Source organism: Amphimedon queenslandica, unplaced genomic scaffold, assembly GCF_000090795.2.
Source record: "Amphimedon queenslandica unplaced genomic scaffold, v1.1 AMPQUscaffold_13429, whole genome shotgun sequence".
Lineage (NCBI taxonomy): Eukaryota > Metazoa > Porifera > Demospongiae > Haplosclerida > Niphatidae > Amphimedon > Amphimedon queenslandica.
The window spans coordinates 134,066-157,664 of NW_003546335.1; the positions used below are offsets into that span (position 1 = coordinate 134,066).

The 23,599-nt window shown below is 36.1% G+C and overlaps 3 protein-coding genes across 4 annotated transcripts; 1 reads left to right on the forward strand and 2 right to left on the reverse strand.

Moving 5' to 3' along the window:
* Positions 1 to 1,471: 1,471 nt before the first annotated feature.
* LOC100638169 (sulfite oxidase-like) lies at positions 1,472 to 3,418 on the reverse strand. Its single transcript, XM_003386221.3, has one exon. It carries the CDS (start codon positions 3,289 to 3,291, stop codon positions 1,564 to 1,566), a length of 1,728 nt encoding a protein of 575 aa, XP_003386269.1. The 5' UTR covers positions 3,292 to 3,418; the 3' UTR covers positions 1,472 to 1,563.
* A 4,151-nt stretch (positions 3,419 to 7,569) lies between these two features.
* Positions 7,570 to 22,203, reverse strand: LOC100638299 (probable palmitoyltransferase ZDHHC14). 2 transcript variants are annotated; one of them, XM_019995884.1, is made up of 10 exons: positions 22,039 to 22,203; positions 21,363 to 21,538; positions 20,891 to 21,049; positions 20,512 to 20,537; positions 20,290 to 20,401; positions 20,011 to 20,059; positions 19,654 to 19,756; positions 10,295 to 10,389; positions 10,168 to 10,243; positions 7,570 to 7,776 (listed from the first exon to the last, which is right to left on the reverse strand). In XM_019995884.1, exons 1-10 carry the CDS (start codon positions 22,179 to 22,181, stop codon positions 7,693 to 7,695), a joined length of 1,023 nt encoding a protein of 340 aa, XP_019851443.1. In that variant the 5' UTR covers positions 22,182 to 22,203; the 3' UTR covers positions 7,570 to 7,692. The 2 variants fall into 2 exon arrangements, with proteins under 2 accessions (XP_019851443.1, XP_011403659.1); XM_011405357.2 differs by lacking the exon at positions 20,512 to 20,537 and adding an exon at positions 20,633 to 20,658.
* Positions 15,646 to 18,975, forward strand: LOC109581618 (uncharacterized). Its single transcript, XM_019995885.1, has 2 exons — positions 15,646 to 16,403; positions 18,842 to 18,975. The coding sequence occupies exons 1-2, from the start codon at positions 15,703 to 15,705 to the stop codon at positions 18,843 to 18,845; spliced, it is 705 nt and encodes a 234-aa protein (XP_019851444.1). The 5' UTR covers positions 15,646 to 15,702; the 3' UTR covers positions 18,846 to 18,975.
* Positions 22,204 to 23,599: the final 1,396 nt, after the last annotated feature.

A 23,599-nucleotide genomic window follows, 5' to 3' on the forward strand; every position in this document is an offset into this window, starting at 1 on the left:
GTCACTGCCAGTTAAGTTCAAATTTTCAGCAACAAGATTGACAGATTGAAAGTGAAATATAGATCTCATGGTAACCATTAAGTAAGGACCACTGTTAACTTTAGGCCCACCGACTGTATAAGTCAAATTGTTCAGAGTCACATTATTAGCAAATAGTTTACCTTGACTTTTAAAAGATATTAAATATTCAACACTGTTCATTCCATACTTCACATTATTATAAAAAGAGCAATCAACCAATGTGTGATTAATAGCACTATTATTTAAGGAATTTGTAGTCAATAGTGTTCCAGTATTATTAGTAAAATTTAACTGTTTGTAATTTAAAGTCACAAATTCAGAGTTAATGTTCACATGAACTAAACCATAGTCATTCAAAGGATTGGTATTGTTGAAAAATAAGTTGTTAAACAATTTAACGATAAATTCTTTATTATGAAACAGTGGAGAATTTTCAATTGCAACTGCAAGGCCCTTGTTATTAGTAAAAAAGGAATTTTTAATTGTAAACTGAACATGTAAATTGGTGGAATTTGACACATATAACATTGGTGAAAGATAAGAAGAATACTGTAAGTAATTATGAGCAAAATAGCATTCTTGTAAACCAATCGTAAAAGTTTTATCTTGCATATGCTGAGGAAAACTTACAACAAATACTCCAGATGAACCTACTGTAAAGCCAAAATCTCTAACATCTTGATTTGATTCAAAATGACAATTAAATAAAGTAATAGTATTATTATCAGCATTTGATATTGAGTTGTTATATGTGATTCGTAAAGGAGCATAGGGATTAGTGTAGCATTCTGTAAAGTTAGAATTTCTAATATCCACGTCAACAACATTTAATATTGAGAGGCCTAACATGTACTGGAATGATGCCTGATTCATATTGACACTATACACACCAGAGATATTCATTCCTATGGCCACGCCATTACCACAGCCAAGGAATTTAATATTATCAAAATAGAGAACCGACTGATGGCTACCAAGTGAAGAAATAAATTCTAATGATATATAATCAAGACAGTTAATGGTATATGGTGCATTCTCATTGGCACCGTTACTTTGTATGTGAACAGTGTTGGACACTTCATACGACACAGAGGTCTCAATATTATCCTGATTATGTAAAATGAATGTTAGGTTGGAAGTTTCATTGCTTTTACAGTTTTCCAATGCAGTGCTCAGAGTAGGGCAAATAATATGGCCTGTAGTACTGGCATTTAGTGTACAATTACACTTACTGGGTGGTAGATAAGAAATGATGTGAACTTCAACACCGTCAGCATGAGCAAAGGCTAGCAGAGCAATCAGCAAAAGGACATACACGAATGGAGAAAAAGACGCCATTACAACAGGTTTAGACAAAGCAAGTAGAGCTGCTCTATACACTACACGCCCACAACACTATGACTATAGTAGATCTATTGTAGATAGAGATCTTTCATTACAGTTTAGGTAATAATTATTAAATAAATACAAAGATAAAGCATCACAAACAGTTGAAATCATAAGCGTGGTTGAATGAAATGAATCAATATAATTATTATAAATTTAAATGTTATTGGCAGTTTTGACGGACACACGGTGCCAAGCATTATTAGCAAGTCCTCTAAAGTTCCAAATTGACTCAACATTCTCTGGCTGTGTATTACAAGATGAATCCATAGCTTTACACACAATGTCCAATTGCCCAGTACAAGCAGACACAGGGACAGTTGCCTCCCACAAAGACCAAGCCCAAACTCTGTTTGGTTTTTGAGATTCATTAGAATGAAGCTTAGCAACCGACCAGTCCTTGCCTCCATTAATGGAGACATCAACTCTTGAGATACTCCTCCCACCGCCACTCCAAGCATATCCTCGTAGTGTCACAAACCCACTACTGATGTCAACAGTACTACCAGGGATTGGTAGACATATAGCTGACTGTACAGGCATGTCCTGCATAGCTTCACTGGACTCATAGTCAACATTATTAATGTCAACATTAGACGGGAACAGCTTATAGTCTCGTCTCTGCCAAATACTTGGACTCTCCTCTGTACTGAGGACGATACGAGAAACCCACTTGACGCTACGAGCCCCGACTGCCCCAGGGACTATAACCCTCAGTGGATACCCGTGGTCAATAGGTATGTCCTCTCCATTCATTTGGAAGACTAGCAATACGTCACGATTAGGATCCATTGCAGTTTCAATGGGTATGGATGCACTGTAGCATGAACCCATTGCATCAGCATCAAGACCTTCAAACTGAACATGCTTAATACCGCCATAGTTTCCCCCACTGACACCAACATGCTTCAATACGTCACACAATCGTACTCCGGTCCAACGAGCATTACCAATAGCTCCTCCCTTCCATGATAGACCACGGACTGGCTTATATGAGGCCATACTGTGGCGTCTGTTACCGCCACACTGTACTACAGCTGATATTGAAGTGACAGGAAATGCTTTTATTTCTTCCAGACTCAACTCAATCGGTTCCACACCTTCACCAATGCCAGTTTCCTTGGCTATTTCAAGCCTGTACTCTTTAGGATCAACTCTAGGTGGGACCGGAAGGTGATTACGTACATAAAAGAGATCGTTTGGCGTGTGAAAGTCTCCGGTTAAAATAGCCGGGGGAGGCTCGGCATTAAAGGGTTTTTCTTGATTGCATAAGAGAGCAGGGTGACGTGACTGAGGTTCGTTAGACCACTGATTATCTAACTCACCATCGTCCTCTCCTTTCTCTTCTTCCGGAGTACTGCTAGTGTCATAATTACCAATTCTCATTGATTCTAGCAATGCGTGAGTCTCCGGGCTATGGTGGACACTGTATATCTTCCAGTAAGGATCTATAGCACGTCCAGCCCCGACGAGAAGTAGCTCCCCCCCAGGGTGCTTGGATATGAACCCAGTGATGTCGTACACTCCTTTATTATAAATGACCCATACACCATTCTCGCTTGAGTCGTGCTTCTTGACCTCATCAAACGAGTACAGCGGTAGACCGTCTTTCCATTCACCGGCTGTTAAACCACCTGTAACTCCTCCCACCTCTCCTCCTCCTTCTTTACTACTACTATTACTACTACTCTTTGGTTCACTTTTCACGGCCAACACTCCGGCAGCTGTAAGGGATGCTGCCACTCCTGCTGGATAGAGCACCTGTGTTCTTTTGTAAGAAGTCCTACGGCCATAGCGGGAGGAGAATGCTCTGGAATTAGAGCGGAATTGTGGGTATAGCCGATTAGTGTGGCAATGAACACGTAGAACAGATCTTAAGAGCATGTCTTCCTTTCAGGGCCAATTAAAACAATGAAAGCTATACTTGAATGTCAATGTTCTCATGATAAACTGGACAGACAAGTCACGTACCGTCACGTATTTTCATTATAATCCAATTCCTGATAAATGTGGGCGGTGCTAGAAAGTCTGCAAGCTCTTTTGGGCGTGGCTGGGATTGCAACAAGATTGAAGTATAAAAATGATAAAAATTTACAATGCAAAGATAAAACAGGCTAAAGCATAGCAAACTTAGTTGAAAAGCATAGCAAAAATAAATAATCTATTTGACATAAATTTCATATAAACTGACAGGAGCATCTTCACTCGCAGAAGACTGGTCACCACACACCCTCAGCTCAATATAATCAGTAGTGCTAGTATTGTACTGCCTGTAGAACCATGGTAAGTATGGTGATGAACAACACTCAGTCTCTATGGACAAACAGTTCTGACCATCCCAGAGTGGATCACCACCTGCAGCTTCGCAATAATAATTGTTTCCAATAAATGAAGGAACTTGCTGTGTGCTACCAGGAGAACATGGACAGTTGTATGCGCCTCCAGCAACGATGGCTCCTACAGCAGATGCAGCCAAAGTCCAAACATGTTGACGAGGGGATCCACGTGTAATACTGACACCATCGACATAATAGGAATTGATATTGTCGTGTTGATTGTCAACATGATCGTGAAGAGCATCAGTACTACCGTATGTGTATCCCTTTACTCTACCACAGATCTGAGAATAACTGATACCATTGGTTAGAAACTTAATCGATGTGCAACTACCAGTGTTAGATGAGGATCTCCCACAAGCTCTGGTGCCTCCAATGGAATATAACTTAAACCCAGTGGGACAGTCCTGTATAGCATCAGACATATCCAGATATGCTAGTCTTGTCCATCCTCCACCAGCTACGCTGCATAACTCATCCATATTGCAGTATATGGTGTGACCTCCTGTGTGATAGTAACCGGTTGGACTGTTTGGATGTGCTGTTTTAATGTCACTGCAAGATACAGGCTGAACAGAAGTAAACAAGGTGGAATCATTTTGTAGCTCCAGTAACTTATTAGCCACTATAACAATGTCATTGACAACTGCAGCAGTAGATATGCCATTCCCTTCAATATTAGTTAGACTACCAACTATGTCCATGAGCATGTTAGCTGAATCTTTGGTTGCCTGCAATATCTGCTTTATGTTCCCTGTAGTGTTAACATCAGTATAGCTGTATATATCATCGACTTTCATTGCAGTGTCTTGAGCAAAATTGAAAATACGATCACTTGTGTTGGCCAGTCGGTTTACCTGAGATTGTAAAAGGTTAGCCCATGTACTATTAATGCTATTGGTACCAGCAAGGGAGCTTGATGATGATGCACTATTATCACAAACAGGGAGTGTGTTTAAATGTGTGAGAGTAAGGCCAGTAATACCAAGAAGAATAACAAGACCAAGGAATATCAGCAGAGCTATCACTATCAATATTACTGTACCAAATTTCCCTACAGATACTAATGCTTGATGCTGCAAGCCTCCACTGGTCACTGGTCCAGGCTTGTACCCAGATTGGTCATCATAGTCTTGTAGCTCTGTGACATCATATAGGTTCTTTGTATCATCCTCTTCCATTCTATGTTTTTTTGCCTACTCTTATTACAGATCTAAATTGTCATGGTAACACTAAAATTAAAATTCATTATACAATCATTTTGATGAATTCTTTTAGCAGAGCTTACATGTAGATCTATGTATAACAATCAGCATCACAAAACAAAATATGGCATATATAATTGATAATAATGGGGTATAGAATGCAATCATGCTTTTAGATATAGTGCATAGTAACTATATATAAGCTAAATTACCTGCATACTACAGGCAGTAGTTTGTCTTTCTATTAACCTTATTGAAAGGCATGTTGGTTGACCACATCAGAGGATAATTAGCAATGTTGGCTTTAAGATGATTGGAACGTGGTTGCTGAGTATAGTATATAGTAAATCTATACTTGGCATGGATGTATAAAACCAATATTCAGAACAATGCAATAGTATAATGATTGTTATCTTAATAAACAACAGAATACATAATATATTAATCTACAAGTAGGTCTGTATATAGTCCTTTAATATTTGACATTAAAACTATAGTCTCACTACTTAAGATTTACACCTAAAATAAATATAGATTAATTAGATTAAGGTTACAGTTATAGTAGTTGTAATTCCCAATTCCCCATATCCCTTGAGTATATATATGTTAGTTCAATACTTCAGAGTATACAAATTAGTTTATACAGATCTTGAGCATAGAACCCAAAAAGAAACAGCAAAGCAGTTGCTGATACCACAAAGAAGAAACCAAGAGCTATTGCTTCATTAAAAATCTGATGAGCCCCATACAACTGTAAACGTCGATAGATTTTGAAAACCAAAAAGAAAATAAAGAAGAAAAACGGTACAGCAGTCATCTCTGTAATAGTATTAATGCTATACACTGCAAGAAAAGGCCCCAGCAAGAGAGGAACTACCCACTGGTAACACAGCACCCACAGAGTTGGCACGATGATGCCTTTTTTGAGAGATGTTTTTGGATCTTTTTTTCCTTCAAAATTAGCAATAACACTGTTGTATTCTTTCCAAACTATGATACCTACTGTTGAGTAGAAACCAATCATAGCAGTGCTGTGTGACACATATTGATGTAATACAGCCACGAGAGGGGAAATAGGGTTATCTTTTGCTATTTCTTTCTCAACTATCACAGCCACAGTGTGCATGGACATGCCAGAAACTATCATGAAAGAAGACATCAAGAATACCACATTGTGTGTGAACCTAAGAGTCCCTTTCATAGAGTAGAGATAATAGAAAATAAGAATATCAGCCAAAACAAAAAGGAGGACCAGTATTTGAGATAAAGGTATTCCTACTGAAATGGGTTGATGGTATGAATGATTGGATTGAGGGACTGGTATCCTTATAGCTGGAAGTAGAGGAGTCAGTTCCTGAAATCCACTAGCATATAATAGCCAAAACAGCATAGAGAGAACTAAAAGAGACGAATATTTCACATGACCTTCCATGATACCAGTTGAGGTTAGCTTACTGATGCAGTAAAGCATACCAGGTCAGTTAGGTCACACCTACACTATAGGATGGATATACAATAACTATTGTGTCAACTCTGTAGTGTCATAACTAAAATTAAATCCTCAAAATTTTCATTATAATAATTTTAACAGATTAAAGCAAGGCTCCCAATAGCAGCGATTAAAAATAAAATAATAATTATTATAATGAAAGATTTAACATATTGAAAAACAACATTACAGTTCATTATTACTGTTCCAATCGCTGCCTATTAGTACCAGGAGCCCATGAAATAAACCAGATAGTGACACAATAAAGAAAAAACTTGTTAACAGTATCTCACAACGAAAATAGCCACTTTGAAACATCGAAACACCAAAGGACTGCAACTCCTTGTACAACTTAAATGCAAAGAGTACAAAAATAAAAAAGAAAAGGAAAGTTATGAGATGAGTGCTAGTACGGAGGGAAAACACAGCAATGAATTGACCCAATACAACAGAGAACGGCCATTCAATCAGAGCAGTCAATAGTGTAAACCATTTGTGCTTTAATTCATTCATTCCTTTTCCATCTTGTATGATTCTGAGAAAATGCCTGTACTCCTCCCAAACTATGGTGCTGATCATCAAGTAGAAGCCAATCATAGCTGTGCTGTGTGACACGTACTCATGTAGTACATCAATCAATGGGAAAACGGTGTCATTGTCTGTTAGTTGATTCTCAACTATCACAGCAACAGTGTGCATAGACACACCCGAAATCATAAAAAAGGAAGAAATCAAAAACGTCACAATTTGCTTTAGTAGAAGAGTTCCTTTAGCAACAACAGAGTAAAGGATAGAAAAGGCTATAATGTTGAACAATGCAATCATCATCACAAGGACTTGAGATGCTGGTATTTTGACAATAACGGGGGGAGTTGCTCGAGACTTTATCCTTAATGAGGGGAGCTTGTTACCAACACTCGGAATTTGTAGTATTGCAATGTACAGCATCCATGATGACAAGGACAGGCTTACGAGTAACGAGATGGTCAATCTTGAAGCCATCTTGTGACTCTTGTCATTTAGATCTAGATACTACTGGGGGTTGGGCTCTGGCAATGCTATGAATTTTAGCATCAGCCAACCAATCATGTTATGTTAGTCATTGTACAATGGTAGCTTCATTCATTAAAGATTCCCTAGCAATGGATATTGTGTAGTATTAAAAGTTAAAACATAATATGAGTACTAAAATGAATGCCCATAGCAGTAGTCGAACATACAACAACAACAAAAACAACAGCAATAATAATAATAATCAGTTATTGTCCGTGGATGTTGTTAGTGGTAACTGACTACTTGTATCAGCAGTGTCTTGCATTGACCTTTGCTCTGGATCCATCTATGATGCAATGATAAAATAATAATAGTAATGATACTGTTTATATTAGATGGGATTTGCTGTTTGACAGGATGACTGTGTGTGCTAAGGAGCTGGGGAGTCAGTTTGTTAATTAATTAACAAGTTACAACTATTTTTGTTATTTAAAACTTAAACTTAAATGTTTGAGTCCTCAAACTTTTATGTTTGAGTATTCAAGGGTCTACACGAAAAAGATATGTACATGTACATGCAATTATGTATCAGAACAAATATAAAAATAAAGAATTCATTTCATTTTTGACAAAATACCCTCTTACCATAGTACAGGGCTTTAACCTAATTTTTGAGTAACTTAAAAAATTCGTAAAAATCCAAATTTTATCAAAATCAGTTTAAACTTTCTAGACAACATAAGTACATGTATATGCATCAGGAAAAATTATTAAAATGGCAATTTCTTTCCTTTTCAATTTTGGCAAAATTTGGCCGGTGACCCTGTACTATAGTACAGGGACTTCGACCTGATTTTTGAGCAAACTTAAAAAATTCTTTAAAAATTCAAATTAAAAAAAAATCAGTTTAAACTTTCTATGCAACATAAATACATGTATACGCATCAGGAAAAATTATAAAAATGGCAAATTCTTTCCTTTTCTATTTTGGCAAAATTTGGCCGGTGACTCTGTACTATAGTACAGGGACTTTGACCTGATTTTTGAGCAACTTAAAAAATTCTTAAAAATCTAAATTTTATCAAAATCAGTTTAAACTTTCTAGACAACATAAGTACATGTATATGCATCAGGAAAAATTATTAAAATGGCAATTTCTTTCCTTTTAAATTTTGGCAAAATTTGGCCGGTGACTCTGTACTATAGTACAGGGACTTTGACCTGATTTTTGAGCAACTTAAAAAATTCTTAAAAATCTAAATTTTATCAAAATCAGTTTAAACTTTCTAGACAACATAAGTACATGTATATGCATCAGGAAAAATTATTAAAATGGCAATTTCTTTCCTTTTCAATTTTGGCAAAATTTGGCCGGTGACCCTGTACTATAGTACAGGGACTTCGACCTGATTTTTGAGCAAACTTAAAAAATTCTTTAAAAATTCAAATTAAAAAAAAATTAGTTTAAACTTTCTATGCAACATAAATACATGTATACGCATCAGGAAAAATTATAAAAATGGCAAATTCTTTCCTTTTCTATTTTGGCAAAATTTGGCCGGTGACTCTGTACTATAGTACAGGGACTTTGACCTGATTTTTGAGCAACTTAAAAAATTCTTTAAAATCTAAATTTTATCAAAATCAATTTAAACTTTCTAGACAACATAAGTACATGTATATGCATCAGGAAAAATTATTAAAATGGCAATTTCTTTCCTTTTAAATTTTGGCAAAATTTGGCCGGTGACCCTGTACTATAGTACAGGGACTTCGACCTGATTTTTGAGCAAACTTAAAAAATTCTTTAAAAATTCAAATTAAAAAAAAATCAGTTTAAACTTTCTATGCAACATAAATACATGTATACGCATCAGGAAAAATTATAAAAATGGCAAATTCTTTCCTTTTCTATTTTGGCAAAATTTGGCCGGTGACTCTGTACTATAGTACAGGGACTTTGACCTGATTTTTGAGCAACTTAAAAAATTCTTAAAAATCTAAATTTTATCAAAATCAGTTTAAACTTTCTAGACAACATAAGTACATGTATATGCATCAGGAAAAATTATTAAAATGGCAATTTCTTTCCTTTTAAATTTTGGCAAAATTTGGCCGGTGACCCTGTATAGTACAGGGACTTTGACCTGATTTTTGAGCAAACTTAAAAAATTCTTTAAAAATTCAAATTTTTTAAAAATCAGTTTAAACTTTCTATGCAACATAAGTACATGTATATGCATCAAGAAAAATTATAAAAATGGCAATTTTTTTCCTTTTCAATTTTGGCAAAATTTGGCCGGTGACCCTGTACTATAGTACAGGGACTTCGATCTGATTTTTGAGCAAACTTAAAAAATTCGTAAAAAATTCAAATTTTTAAAAATCAGTTTAAACTTTCTATGCAACATAAGTACATGTATACGCATCAAGAAAAATTATAAAAATGGCAAATTCTCTCCTTTTCAATTTTGGCAAAATTTGGCCGGTGACCCTGTATGGGGACTTTGGCCTGATTTTGGAAAAAGTTCAATTTTGATTGAAATCAGCTGACAATTTCTCCATAATCTAAGATCATCAAAAATATTAAAAATAGAAAACTTTTGAGAAGTCACTATAATCCAATTTTGACAGTCAGGTTAAACCTTTTACACAATGTGCAAATACAGGAATGCTTACAGTATTGTGAAATTAATATTAACACATGCACGCGTGTAATTACAATACTTGTACTCACCATTATAGGATTTGTCGCCCCATAGTCAACGCCATGATGCTCTTCATCTTTAACAAAACCTCTTCTATCTATAAGGCTAGGGTGGTCAGTAAAATAAAGGATAAGATGTGATATATCATATGCATACCTCGGTGGAAACGGGCCGCAGATGGTAATACAGAAGTTCTTTAAGACATTGTGCTGACGGTAAGGATTCTGTGAAGTTCTAAATGTGTTCTTAATCTACAGAAACATGAGAAGAAATGAATGGGAAATGTACAAACATAATAGTGAGTAGTACAGTTGAGGAATTATAATGTGTAGAAATGTTATACATGAAAATGTTATATACAAAAATAAATTAGTTGCACTACCAACAAGGAAGAGTGTTCACAAATTATTGGCAAAATAGCAAATAATTATGATGATTTAACTGTAAAAACAATAATCCAAATGTGACAGCTTTTAAATCTCACCTAGTCTATTGATAGAAGCAATCACTATTTTTGTTTAGACAATCAAAATGATTGTTGGTATTAAATGAGTTTGGCTATTATTCTCATAGTGAATGTGGCATCAGTCATTATCAGTGTCAAAACAATAAACAATTAAACTATCAATACTAACAAACAATGCCACTTATTATGAACAACTTTAGCACATGCTAAACTAAAGCAACATACAAACTTGAAACAAAAACAACCAAACTAATTAATTGATTTAATTCATCATACAGCTGGAATGGAGACAATACTTTGGCACATTATATAAACAATTATGATAATCCAATAACAATGAAAATAAAACAATAGTTATTATGACAAACAATCTCAGTTATAAAAGTGGAAGAATGTTAAGATATGAGACATCAAAGACAAGAAATGAAGTACCTTCTCCTCTGCCTGCTAAGTGCTATAGCATGCACTCATGCTTGTGATGACATTGCTAAGAGCTCCCTTGTCGGTCATTGGACATTTGAGAAAGGAAAAGAGCTCAAAGACCTCACGGGAAACTTTGCAGATATTGTATTAAAAGGAGCTATAACATACAATGGGAAACTACTAGTTAAAACTGGCAAGTGGGCCGTGTCTCCTTCATACACAGGGCCATCGATAACAGAGAAGACGCTGGTATCGTGGGTGAGGATCAGAAACCCACACATACGGGCCGGGTCAGCACTGGCCCTTGACAAGATAAGCGTTGATGAATTTGATTCCATTGTGTATGGAGAAAGGGAATCTTATCGCTGGATGGCTGGGAGTAGTTTCTTTCGTCGTACAAGAGACCCTAGGCCAGGCTTTATAGACCTCGGTACAAAACTCGTCCAGATTGCCATAACATATGAAAATATGCGTGGGTTTGCTTACGTGAGGCTTTACGTGAATGGACGCTTATTTGGACATTACAGGCAAGGATACATAGCATCTTGGTCAAGAGGTGATACTGAGGTATTCTGGGGTCCACGCCAAGGTAACTCAAAGACAGGCGGTGCTGGGAGCATTTCTGCCGAAATAGAGGAATCCCGAATATATACAACTGTACTGAAGCCACAAGAATTGGTCAAGCTTCGACTAAACAAGTAAAATCATAGATAATACAGTATTAGCTATGATGGGTTGAACTGATCAGTAGTGTAGTTATTAGTTATGAACACTTTTTACTTCTTTTTGTAGTTGGTTTTATTGTTTTGTTTCTTAGCAAGTTTTTAGAATTTAATAATTCAAGTCACGTCGCAAAGCAACAAAAACATAAATATGATAATAATTGACTCTAAAAACCTTCCATAGTACATAAAACAGAGAAGAGCAATGGTTCAGTGCATGTATAGAAATGAACATAATTAATGTAATAAGAACTGTGAACAAAAAACACAGCAGAAATGACAAGTTATTGAATTTTAATGTCAATCAATAAAGGTTAATAGTAAATAGTAATAATACTTATTGATGGGAGATCTGATCGCCTGCCCCCTATACAACTACAATCAATATCAACACAATCTCTCAAGTATATGTAGCATACAGTTTCCATAGTGAATGTGGCATCAGCGTCAAAATAATAAACAATTAAACTATCAATACTAACAAACAATGCCACTTATTATGAACAACAACTTTAGCACATGCTAAACTAAAGCAACATACAACCTTGAAATAAAAAAAAACAACTGAACAAATTAATTCATTATACAACTAGAATGGGGACAAAACTTTGGTACATTACAGTTATGATAATCCAATAACACGGAATAACAGTGAAAATAAAACAATCTCAGTTATAAAAGTGGAACGAGCAAGTGTTAAGATATCAGACATCAAAGACAAGAAATGAAGTACCTTCTCCTCTGCCTGCTAAGTGCTATAGCATGCACTCATGCTTGTGATGACATTGCTAAGAGCTCCCTTGTCGGTCATTGGACATTTGAGGAAGGAAAAAAGCTCAAAGACCTCACGGGAAACTTTGCTGATATCTTATTGAAAGGAGCTAGAATAGAAAATGGGAAACTAATTGTTCACCGTCAGGGGTGGGCCGTGTCTCCAAAATACACAGGGCCAACAATATCAGAGAAGACGCTGGTATCGTGGGTAAGGCTCACAGACACGCGGGTACGGGCTGGATCAGCACTGACCATTGACAAGATAAGCGTTGATGAATTTGATGCCATTGTGTATGGAGAAAGGGAAGCTAATCGCTGGATGTCTGGAAGTAGTTTCTTTCGTCGTACAACAGACCCTAGGCCAGGTTACATTGGTAGCACAAACCCCGTCCAGATTGCCATAACATATCAAAATATGCGTGGTTCGGTTCACGTGAGACTTTACGTGAATGGACGCTTATTTGGACGCTACACAAAAGGATACATAGCAATTTGGTCAAGAGGTGATACTGAGGTATTCTGGGGCATACGTCATGGTAACACAAATGGTGGCCCTGGGAGGATTAATGCCGAAATAGAGGAATCCCGAATATATACAACTGTACTGAAGCCCCAAGAATTGGTCAAGCTTCGACTAAACAAGTAAAATCATAGATAATACAGTATTAGCTATGATGGGTTGAACTGATCAGTAGTGTAGTCATTAGTCATGGACATTTGTTTACTTCTTTTTGTAGTTGGTTTTATTGTTTTGTTTCTTAGCAAGTTCACAATAATAATGAATTAAAATTTTAAGCCGCGTTGCAAAGCAAGAAAGTCAATTGGCCACAAAAACAACTAAAAATGATAACAGTTGAGTCAAAATCCTTGCAAAGAGCAACACTTTATTGCATGTACATGTATAGCTAGTGAACATTATGACAGTAAGTAATGTCATTATAAATGAACTGCTTGTTATAATTAGTATCAACAAAATCCCTCATGTGTTTGTAAAACATCAAGTGAGATACTTCCATAGTGAATGTGATATCAGTGTCAAAATAAGCAACAGAACTATCAAACAATGTCACATATTATCAACAACTTTTAGCACATGCTAAACTAAACTAACAAAAAACAGTAAAAGTATTAAAAAACAACTGATTAAGAAAACAAAACATTATTACATGTATAAAGAAATATGGTAAAGAGACTATCATATGCTATAAGCAAGCATTAGCTGTCAATATAATCTTAATTTAATTATGACACAAATTGAGACACTGTGCAACAGATATAATACACATAAACTAACTAAGAGTGACAAACAGGAGATTAATACTACATGAAATGTAAGTTAACAATGTATGATCAATTAGACTTTATTCTTTTCTACACGAGACAGATAAGGTGTAGTTTAATGAACTAGAACTGGAACCAGGACTTAAGAAGAGCTACAGTTATAACAAAAATTTAGACTTAGCCAGCAACCTAAAAGGTTCGAATGACCTTTGACCTTACACAATACAATAACAATGAAAGTGACAAGTGTCAAAACTTTATAGACAAATAGAAAAAGTGCAGTAATAGTCCTTAGTTCCTTGTTGGCAGTTGCCGTAGTGTCAATGCGTGACAGAAAGCATCAGTACTTTCAGAATATGAAGTGTCTTCTCTTTTACTTCTGCTTCCTTCTTATCATAATAGCAAGGACTCATGGTTGCGACACACTTTTGAGCAGAACCCTGGTGGGGTATTGGACATTTGAGTATGGACAAGAAACTAAAGACCTAGCTGGAAACTTTGGGGACATTGTGCTAAAAGGAGCAGTGATACAAGATGGAAAGCTAGATGTAAGTGCAAGTAAATGGGCCATTGCTCCTTCATATAAAGGACCAATAATATCAGAGAAGACACTGGTATCATGGGTGATGATACAGAACCCAAACGTACAGTCCGGATCAGCACTGACTATTGATAAACTTTCCACTGATGAATTTGATGCTATTGTGTATGGAGAACGTCAATCTCATCGATGGATGGCTGGAAGTAGCGGCTTCAAACGTACAATAAATCCAACTCCAGGGTATTACAATACAAATACTAGTTTTTTGGAGCAGATTGCTATTACATATAGAAACAATAATGGTCAAGCACACGTGAGGCTTTACCACGATGGAGTCAAGTTTGGAGAGTACACCAAAGGACCATTAGGAGTTTGGCCAAGAGGAGATGCTGAGATATTCTGGGGATTACGTCACGGCAATATAAATGGTGGACCTGGACGCCTTGATGCCCTGATTGAAGAGTCTCGTATATATGCTAGCGTCCTGACACCTCAAGAACTGAAGAGTCTGAGGCCATGTTGCTAAGAACTGAACAATATAATGATATGCAGATACTGTAGTTAGTTTTAGTACGCTAAATGTTCATTTGTTTAAATGGAAAGGAGAGTATAGTCCATTAAAATACACTTGATGCAGATACTGCATGCATGTACAGCTAAAATGAAGTAAAATGCTATTACTAACTTAACCCTTTTATTTAACAAGCTAAAACCTGTTTATGGTAAATAAGACTGGATTGCAACAAATTAGGTTATCTCTATTCCTATGCATAGGCTAATGTAAAATGCTTGATACCCATTTATACACATGTTTACCAAGAGTCCGCGATGACTATGTTTACTTATCTCCTTTTTTGTCTATATTTGTTTGTACAGTAAAACTGTGGAATAAATATCATGTATATACATGCATACATGGGTGAAGCAAATCAAGCTATTACTATGGAACATGAAAGTACTCTCATTTCCTCAAGTCAATCTAGGACAGCAGAACATGCCAAAAGGACAGTATATATACATGTACATGTGTTAAGATCATTGAATGCAAGCATATGCATAATAAAAAAGTATTATACTATAAAAAATTAAAGGAGCATCAACAGAGAATCAATATGGTATGCTCACAGTCCAAAAATTAAAAGACAGAACTTGACAATAGATCAGCCAGTAATGAATGACTAATATTCAGAGAATGTGAAGGAAAGATGGAAAATGCATCATGGGAGAGAGAGGGAAAACAAAGGAAAAGGAAAATAAACGAGGAAGCAGAAGCAGGGCCAAGAAGAATAATATTTAAGAGAGAAAGAGAGAGAGAGAGCACAATACAGCAACCTATAGCCAAAAGAGTCAAAGAAAAATGAACTACGCTCTATTTTGCATTCTTTTCATAATAGCATGTACCCACGCTCATGACAAAGTTGTCCTTAGTTCACTGGTTGGTCGCTGGACTTTTGAGAAAGGACAAGAACTTAAGGATCTCATAGGAAACTTTGGAGACATTGTGCTAAAAGGAGCAGTAATACAAAATGGGAACCTAGATGTAAGTGCAGGTAAATGGGCCATTTCTCCTTCATACACGGGACCATCAATATCAGAGAAGACACTGGTATCATGGGTATTGATACAGAACCCAAATGTACAGTCCGGATCAGCACTGACTATTGATAAGCTTTCCACTGATGAATTTGATGCTATTGTGTATGGAGAATTTCAAACTCATCGATGGGCGTCTGGAAGTAGTAACGGCAAACGTACAGAGCGGAATCCTACTCCAGGGTATCACGAAACAAATACTAAAGTTTACAACCAGATTGCCATTACATATAGAAACAATAATGGTAAAGCACACGTGAGGCTTTACCACGATGGAGTCAAGTTTGGAGAGTACACCAAAGGACCATTAGGAGTTTGGCCAAGAGGAGATGCAGAAATATTCTGGGGATTACGTCATGGCAATACAAGAGGTGGACCAGGAAACTTGGATATGCTGATTGAAGAGTCTCGTATATATGCTAGTGTACTGACACCTGAAGAACTGAAGAGTCTGAGGCCACTGTGCTAAGAGCAATAAGAACAATGACAGTGTAGTGTAGTCCATATGCATACATGTAGTGACCTTAGAACACATTGTAGTTAATTTCATTTGAAGTTTTTTTTTGATAATAAAACATTAAACCTTCAGTGGTCCACATGATACAATTACCCAATAACTTATTATACATTACCCATATTCAGTGATAGTACACTTTGCAATGTCAAAATGTACTACGTGTACATGTAACGTGGCCAAGAGTATTTTACATGCCAAATACTCATAAACATTGTGAGAACAAAATAACTCATTAATAGTGAACAGGGTTACTATACAAAATCAGGGTTTCCCACAGGATTTGGCTGAGTGCTCAGCTTCTTGTAAGTGGATTTTAAAGTTGCTCAAAAACTTTAAAAAATATCCCCATATTGGTATTTGTTTTTTTGTCAAATTCCATCAAACAAGGCTAGGATAGCGTTTTTTGACATATATACATGTACATGTTCTTATGTAGTGTAGAAAGTTTAAGCTAATTTCAATCAAATTTAGATTTTTATGAATTTTACATTTGCTCAAAAATCGGCCCAAAAGGTCTTTGGCCAATTTCATCAAAAATGGCTAGGAGAGAATTTCCATTTTTATAATTTTTCTGATACACATACATGTCCTTATGCTGTGTAGAAAGTTTGAGTTGATTCCAATCAAATTTAATTTTTTTATCAATTTTAAAAGTTGCTCAATATTTATTCTACATTTATTAATACTAGAAAGAATGTAAAAATTTGAGGAGGTTCTGCCTCCTGGTCACACCTCCCAGTCACGCCCCCAAACATACACTTACATATATACATACATAAATTCTCATAAGTAAGGGCTTTGCCCTAATACTGTAGGGCACCTTTTTTTCAAGAGCTGTAAATTTCGCGATTTTTGCAATTTCTTAAAGATTCATGAAAATTACTTCCGCAAAAATCAAATTATTACAGCACAAAATGGCAGACAGTATAAATTCACAAAAACTAAATCTGCGAAATTGATTTTAAGGCAAATTCGCAAAATTTACAGCCCTTGAAAAAAAAGGCGCCCTATGGTAATTATAAAAGGATATGTTAAAACACTGAAGAATTTTCAAAACCAAAAAAACTCCCTTTATTTTCAATTTGAATAACTAGATTTCTAGGTGAAGGCAGTTTTTAACTAAACAAATTGATTAACATATAAATATTCCTCTTTTTCTACTGTAATATCAATAATTTTAAATTTCTTATTGACCGACACCATATTTTACTAACTAGCTCTGTTTAATCAGAATATCTTTATGTTACTGTATGTGTAATCATGTAAAAAGGCTCTGTTGTAAATTTAGTCTGATTATCCATAGGGAGAGTTTTTCAAAAGTTTGCATTTTTAAAGCATGCAACACCAATTATATAATCTAACTGTTATTTTATAGCTTCTTGGGTAGCGCCAGTATTTTCACTCCCTTTTTCCTAAAGGTGTTTCATTAAATAGAAGCCCATTTTTAGAGGAGCATAAAGAGTCTATTAAGATTCTTATATGGGACACTTGTATGACTTAAACATTCCTGCATAACATAATTGTTGCTATAGGCAGCACCCCTTAAAGTGGAATTTGTCATACAGGTAGAGTCTAAGTTAAATAGGGCCCCAAAAAGGTAAAAAGAGGAAGCAGAAGCAGAGCCAAGAAGAATAATCTTTAAGAGAGAGAACACAATATAGCAACCTATAACCAAAAGAGTCAAACAAAAATGAAGTACACTCTATTTTGTATTTTTTTCATAATAGCATGTACCCACGCTCATGACAAAGTTGTCCTTAGCTCACTAGTCGGTCACTGGACTTTTGAGAAAGGACAAGAACTTGAGGATCTCACCGGAAACTTTGGAGACATTGTGCTAAAAGGAGCAGTGATACAAGATGGGAAGCTAGATGTAGGTGCAGGTAAATGGGCCATTGCTCCTTCATACACAGGGCCATCAATATCAGAGAAGACACTGGTATCATGGGTGATGATACAGAACCCAAACGTACAGTCTGGATCAGCATTGACTATTGATAAATGTACCACTGATGAATTTGATGCTATTGTGTATGGAGAACGTCAATCTCATCGATGGATGTCTGGAAGTAGCAACGGCATACGTACAATAGATGCTACTCCAGGGTATCAGGAAACAAATACTAAAGTTTACAACCAGATTGCCATTACATATAGAAACAATAATGGTCAAGCACACGTAAGGCTCTACCACGATGGAATCAAGTTTGGAGAGTACACCAAAGGACCATTAGGAGTTTGGCCAAGAGGAGATACAGAGATATTCTGGGGATTACGTCATGGCAGTACAAATGGTGGACCAGGAAACTTGGATATGCTGATTGAAGAATCTCGTATATATGCTAGTGTCCTGACACCTAATGAACTGCAGAGCCTGATACTCTAACTAAGAGCTAAAGGAACAATGACAGTGTAGTGTAGTCCATATGCATACATGTAGTGACCTTAGAACACATTGTAGTTTCTTTTGTTTGGAGTTTTTTAAAATAAAACATTAAACCTTCAGTGGTCCACATAATACAATTCTTCATTATATAGTACTACACAATGTATAAAATGTACTACATGTAACGTGGCCAAGAGTTAATTACATGCCAAATACTCGTAAACATTGTGGGAACAAAATAACTCATCAATAGTGAACAGGGTTACTATACAAAGTCATGGTTTCCCACAGGATTTTGGCTAAGTGCTCGGCTCTTGTCAGTGAATTTTACTTAAAAACTTGACAAATATTGGTATTTCAAATTCCATCAAACAAGGAAAGAACAGAGTTGTCTGATACAAATACATATATGTGTCCTTAAGTTGTGTTGAAATTTAAAACTGATTCCAATCAAATCTGGATTTTTTATTAATGCTAAAAAAAATCGGCCCAAAGTCCCTATACTATAGTACAGGGTCTTCAAATGGCCAAATTTCATCAAAAATGGCTAGGAGAGAATTCTTCATTTTTATAATTATTTTTTCTGATACACATACATGTCCTTATGCTGTGTAAAAAGTTTGAGTTGATTCCAATCAAAGTTGCTCAATATGCTATTAGGCTTGTCAACTTATAAAGCAGCCTTCTTTGCTTCCTTAGCATGCCCTGTGGGAAACCCAGCACAAAATTATTTGCCATATCATATAATCTACTGCTACATGTATGTGTACATTGAACACTGTTATTAGAGTATGTAGAGCACAAAGGCCTACCTCTTCATTGGTGGTTTTCATGGTAGCAATAAGTTGTGTGTGATAGCAAGCTAACCCAAACACTGCAATAACTGCAAATCCACTAATGAAAAACTCTATAACAGTATATGACAGTTTGTTAAGGAAATAGGAATGAATATAACGGAATGAGATCATCTTAGCATAGCATCAGTGAATGCATTGAGTATTATCTTCACAACTGTTAGTACCTAAGAACACTGACTAAAGCAGTGCGTGCATGTGTGCATGCGTGTGTGTGTGTGTGTGTGTGTGTGTGTGTGTGTGTGTGTGTGTGTGTGTGTGTGTGTGTACATGTATGTAATATGTGATGTAATTAATATAATTATAAAAGGATATGTTGCTGGGTATGTCTTTAAAGCATTGACAAATCCAACCATTCTAGAAGCTGAAATGAAAATAATAATATACGAGAGATATACAAACACACAATACAATACACAACAGTATTTTATCTGTCAGAATGCTATCACAGCAATTAAGGACAAAGAAGATTGCTATTGAAAAGAAACTGAATAGCTATAGCAATACTATTATTTATCATTGTCTATTGAAATGTACATGTACATAAATAAAATTATGTATGTCTATAATACAATACTGAATATATATACTTACCTAAGACCATGACAGTTATATTAATACTCATAACATATAGACCCATTATACACATGGAGACGAGGAACAAATAAAAATAACGATAATTTCTCTTTGCAACGCAATTCCCAACCTATAAAAAAACAAAAAGTAAAAATCAAAAGCTATACATCTGCAGCTCTAAAGAATAAAATTATAAAAAAATGTAAGAGGCTAGGGCTACTAAAGAATATGTCAACTTACAGCAGGACAATGATGATCAAAAATTTCTGTAATTTTTAACATTATATAATGGAGAATATAAGGAAGAGACAGGGAAGGGTAGGAGAGGAGGAGGAAAGAAAGAAGAAAGAATGTTACTCACCCAAGGACAATGATGATCAAAGTTTTCTACAAGTATTAAAACAATTCTCATTAATAAAAGGTCATTAAAACTCATATCTATTTAGCATCAAATCCATGCACATATACATACATCATCTAAATTATCTAATAAAAAGATTCTAGATAAAATTTCACTAAAACACTCGGGAAACTTGGAAGGCTAAAACACCATTCCCAATCAATATTTCAATGGGAAGAACGTGTACATGTACCCATTGTCCAATTAGATATTGCTTACCTACACAATTATTACAGAGCCCACAGTGAGAAGCACGTGGGGGTCTGAACATGTTACATGTCACGCAGTATTTGAGTTTAATTTGCTGCCCGTGGATTTCTACCGTCCTGTATTTGGACGGAGTCCCTCCCACATAGCCAGTACTGGTTGTATTGGGATCTGAAATATCAAATATAAATAATTATAATAATTATATTGCAAGCTTAGAAAAAAGGGGCTCATTTAAGGATCACTGTATATGCCATATATTTTGCGGGGATTAAATTTCGCAATTTTTGTGCTTTGAAAAAAATTCACAAAATTAAAATCAGCAAAATAGCGTGTCGATTATATAATAGGTGTGGTAATTACATTAAAATCGCAAAAAAAAAAATTTATTCACAAATACAAAAATGTAGCCAAATCGCAAAATTTTATATCCACAAAATATATGGCATATACGGTATAACTAACATAAAGTGCTACTGCTTACCAGGTTCTCCTAGTCCTTGATTATAATGGGCTTCGTCTTGTCTAGCTCGTGGTATAAAGCCAGGATCAGTACAACCAGCCTTGAGGAGGAACATGAGAACATAGAATGCTCCCAATAATCCAATCAGTGCTAGTGGGATGGTCCCTGGGTGTACATATTGTATTAGGAACCGACAGCTAGAAAAAATAGTGACAGTTAATGACATTATACCACTCTTAATTATACTTACTAATTCTACTATAATTATTAATCAATAATCATCTCTTAATACCACGTGTTAAAGTTATGGTATTTTTGTGTGTGTGTGTGTACATTACTTAAATCATGTGTCAACATGGCTAAACTCGCCAAGCACCTGGTATAGCTAATCAACTCAAGCCATTGACAAGTGGCTGTAAGTAATCAATACACTATCTCTGGTCCATTGGTTTTAAGCAAATCAATGGACACAATTAAAGGTCACACTTGAGTGCTGCTCAATTCAATAGTCAAATTTTCCCATGACATACATGCACATGTAGTTTTGAGAAAGGCTGTACAAAATAAGCTCAATAATTAATTAATTAAAATACATGTGTGCCCAACCCCAAAGCTTTATCGCAGACGCATCAGCACTCTAAGACTCAAATAGCATCCTTGCTGGCAATTAACAGCAAAATTTTAATCTTTTGCTCACTCAAAGGCGAAGAAGAGACAAGCAGTGACGATCACAGCAACTATGACAAAGAGGAACACAGCAACCTGAGTGGAGCTCATGAGGAGCCCGTTGCAATAGAACCGGTTGTTACCAGGGAACACACGCCACTTCCTCTGCGTCATGACAGACTAAAAGACTGCTAAGAATCTCTTCCCACAGAGTTTCTCACCCTCTCTTCTAGAGACAAAATGGCGATGGAAAAGTTAAGGGAGTGGTTAAGCATTAAAATGAAGGTGTGGCTAGATTTCTACAAAATTAATAATTGCAACAATGGAGAAACTAGGGTTTGACTGTAGTGGTGGAGCTTGGGCCTTTGCTGCTGTGGGAGTAGGTCTCACCAGCTTTGGATGTTGGCTGGCATTTAATGAGAACCTCTATGTCCCGAAAGAGGTTGCCATGGTGGACACAAGTCACTGTAAAGACTTCAAAAGGCTGGGTGAGTACTTTACTGTGAAGCCTAATGGCAAAGTAAAGCAGAAGGAAGTTTTAATTGAAGGAATCATTAAACCGTGTGAGTCTGACGAGGTCCTCAGGTCTTCCTTTAAACCAGAGATGGAGGGGGTGGCTCTCGTGGAGACAAGGATTAGAAAAGAAAGCATATTTAGGCCGCAAGACATGGCGTGGTACGATAAAAAGATAACGCTCTCCGAGAAAGAGTCAGTCTCATCTGTGAGCTTCCTATTGGTGAACAAATACGACGAGACTCAGTCCGTTAGGATAGAGCACATTCACCGTGCTGATGGTTTCAGAGACTTATTATCATACATGAAAAACGAAGAAAAAGTGGACGAAAGCAAAACCCTGACATTCCCTATACAAAGAAGAGAGCTCCCTCTACTTCTGTATCCCTGTCAAGTATTCATAAAAGAGAGGATAGTAAAGATTGGCAAATCCATTACTGTGTATGGTAAAGTCAAACCACGTCCTGGAAGGTCATCCAGAGACGATGTCATTGTCACACCAGTGCACGTTAGCTCAAAGCCACTGGATTCAATGATACATAGTTCAGCGGATCCAGGAATTAAGAGATTCGCTGTGTTTCATATAGTAGTTGGGCTCATTTTTTGTGGCTCTGCAATCATTAGTATGCTGCTGAAGTCTAACAGTAGGAGTCTGTAATAGATATCATTGATAATTTCCAGCAATCATTTTTATATTTTGCATCTTTTATTAAAGATTTAAAATGTTATTCTTAAAAATAATTTTCATGAAAATTAATTTTTAAAGTTTTTAATGATTTGTGACTCCGCCCATCTTTTGGGAACAAATCAAATCATTAGGGCCACTTCTCTCATCTTCCTCCAGGAATCAGGTAGACTAGAACAGGATGGGTTTGCTGGGAGATGCTATTTACCTGACGTTGGTTCTTGGATTGCCTGGGGGCATCACTGGAGCCGTTTGTTTGATGCTAGGCATCATGCAATACACTGATACCAAAGCCTCCTTGAAAAGAATGAAGAATAGGCCAGTGAAGAAGATTGAGGACGTTAGAGATGCAGAGATAAATATAGATTGTTTCATAAATGGGGTCATTAATGCT

Excerpts from the sequence above, each read along its gene's own strand:
- LOC100638299 (XM_019995884.1), bottom strand. The coding sequence starts at position 22,181 with ATGACGCAGAGGAAGTGGCGTGTGTTCCCTGGTAACAACCGGTTCTAT. Across the intron at positions 21,539-22,038 it reads TGTCTCTTCTTCGCCTTTGA|CTGTCGGTTCCTAATACAAT; the intron begins GTGAGCAAAAGA and ends TATTTTTTCTAG. Across the intron at positions 10,390-19,653 it reads TGAAAACCACCAATGAAGAG|ATTAAGAACACATTTAGAAC; the intron begins GTAGGCCTTTGT and ends ATGTTTCTGTAG.
- LOC100638169 (XM_003386221.3), bottom strand. The coding sequence starts at position 3,291 with ATGCTCTTAAGATCTGTTCTACGTGTTCATTGCCACACTAATCGGCTA.
- LOC109581618 (XM_019995885.1), top strand. The coding sequence starts at position 15,703 with ATGAACTACGCTCTATTTTGCATTCTTTTCATAATAGCATGTACCCAC.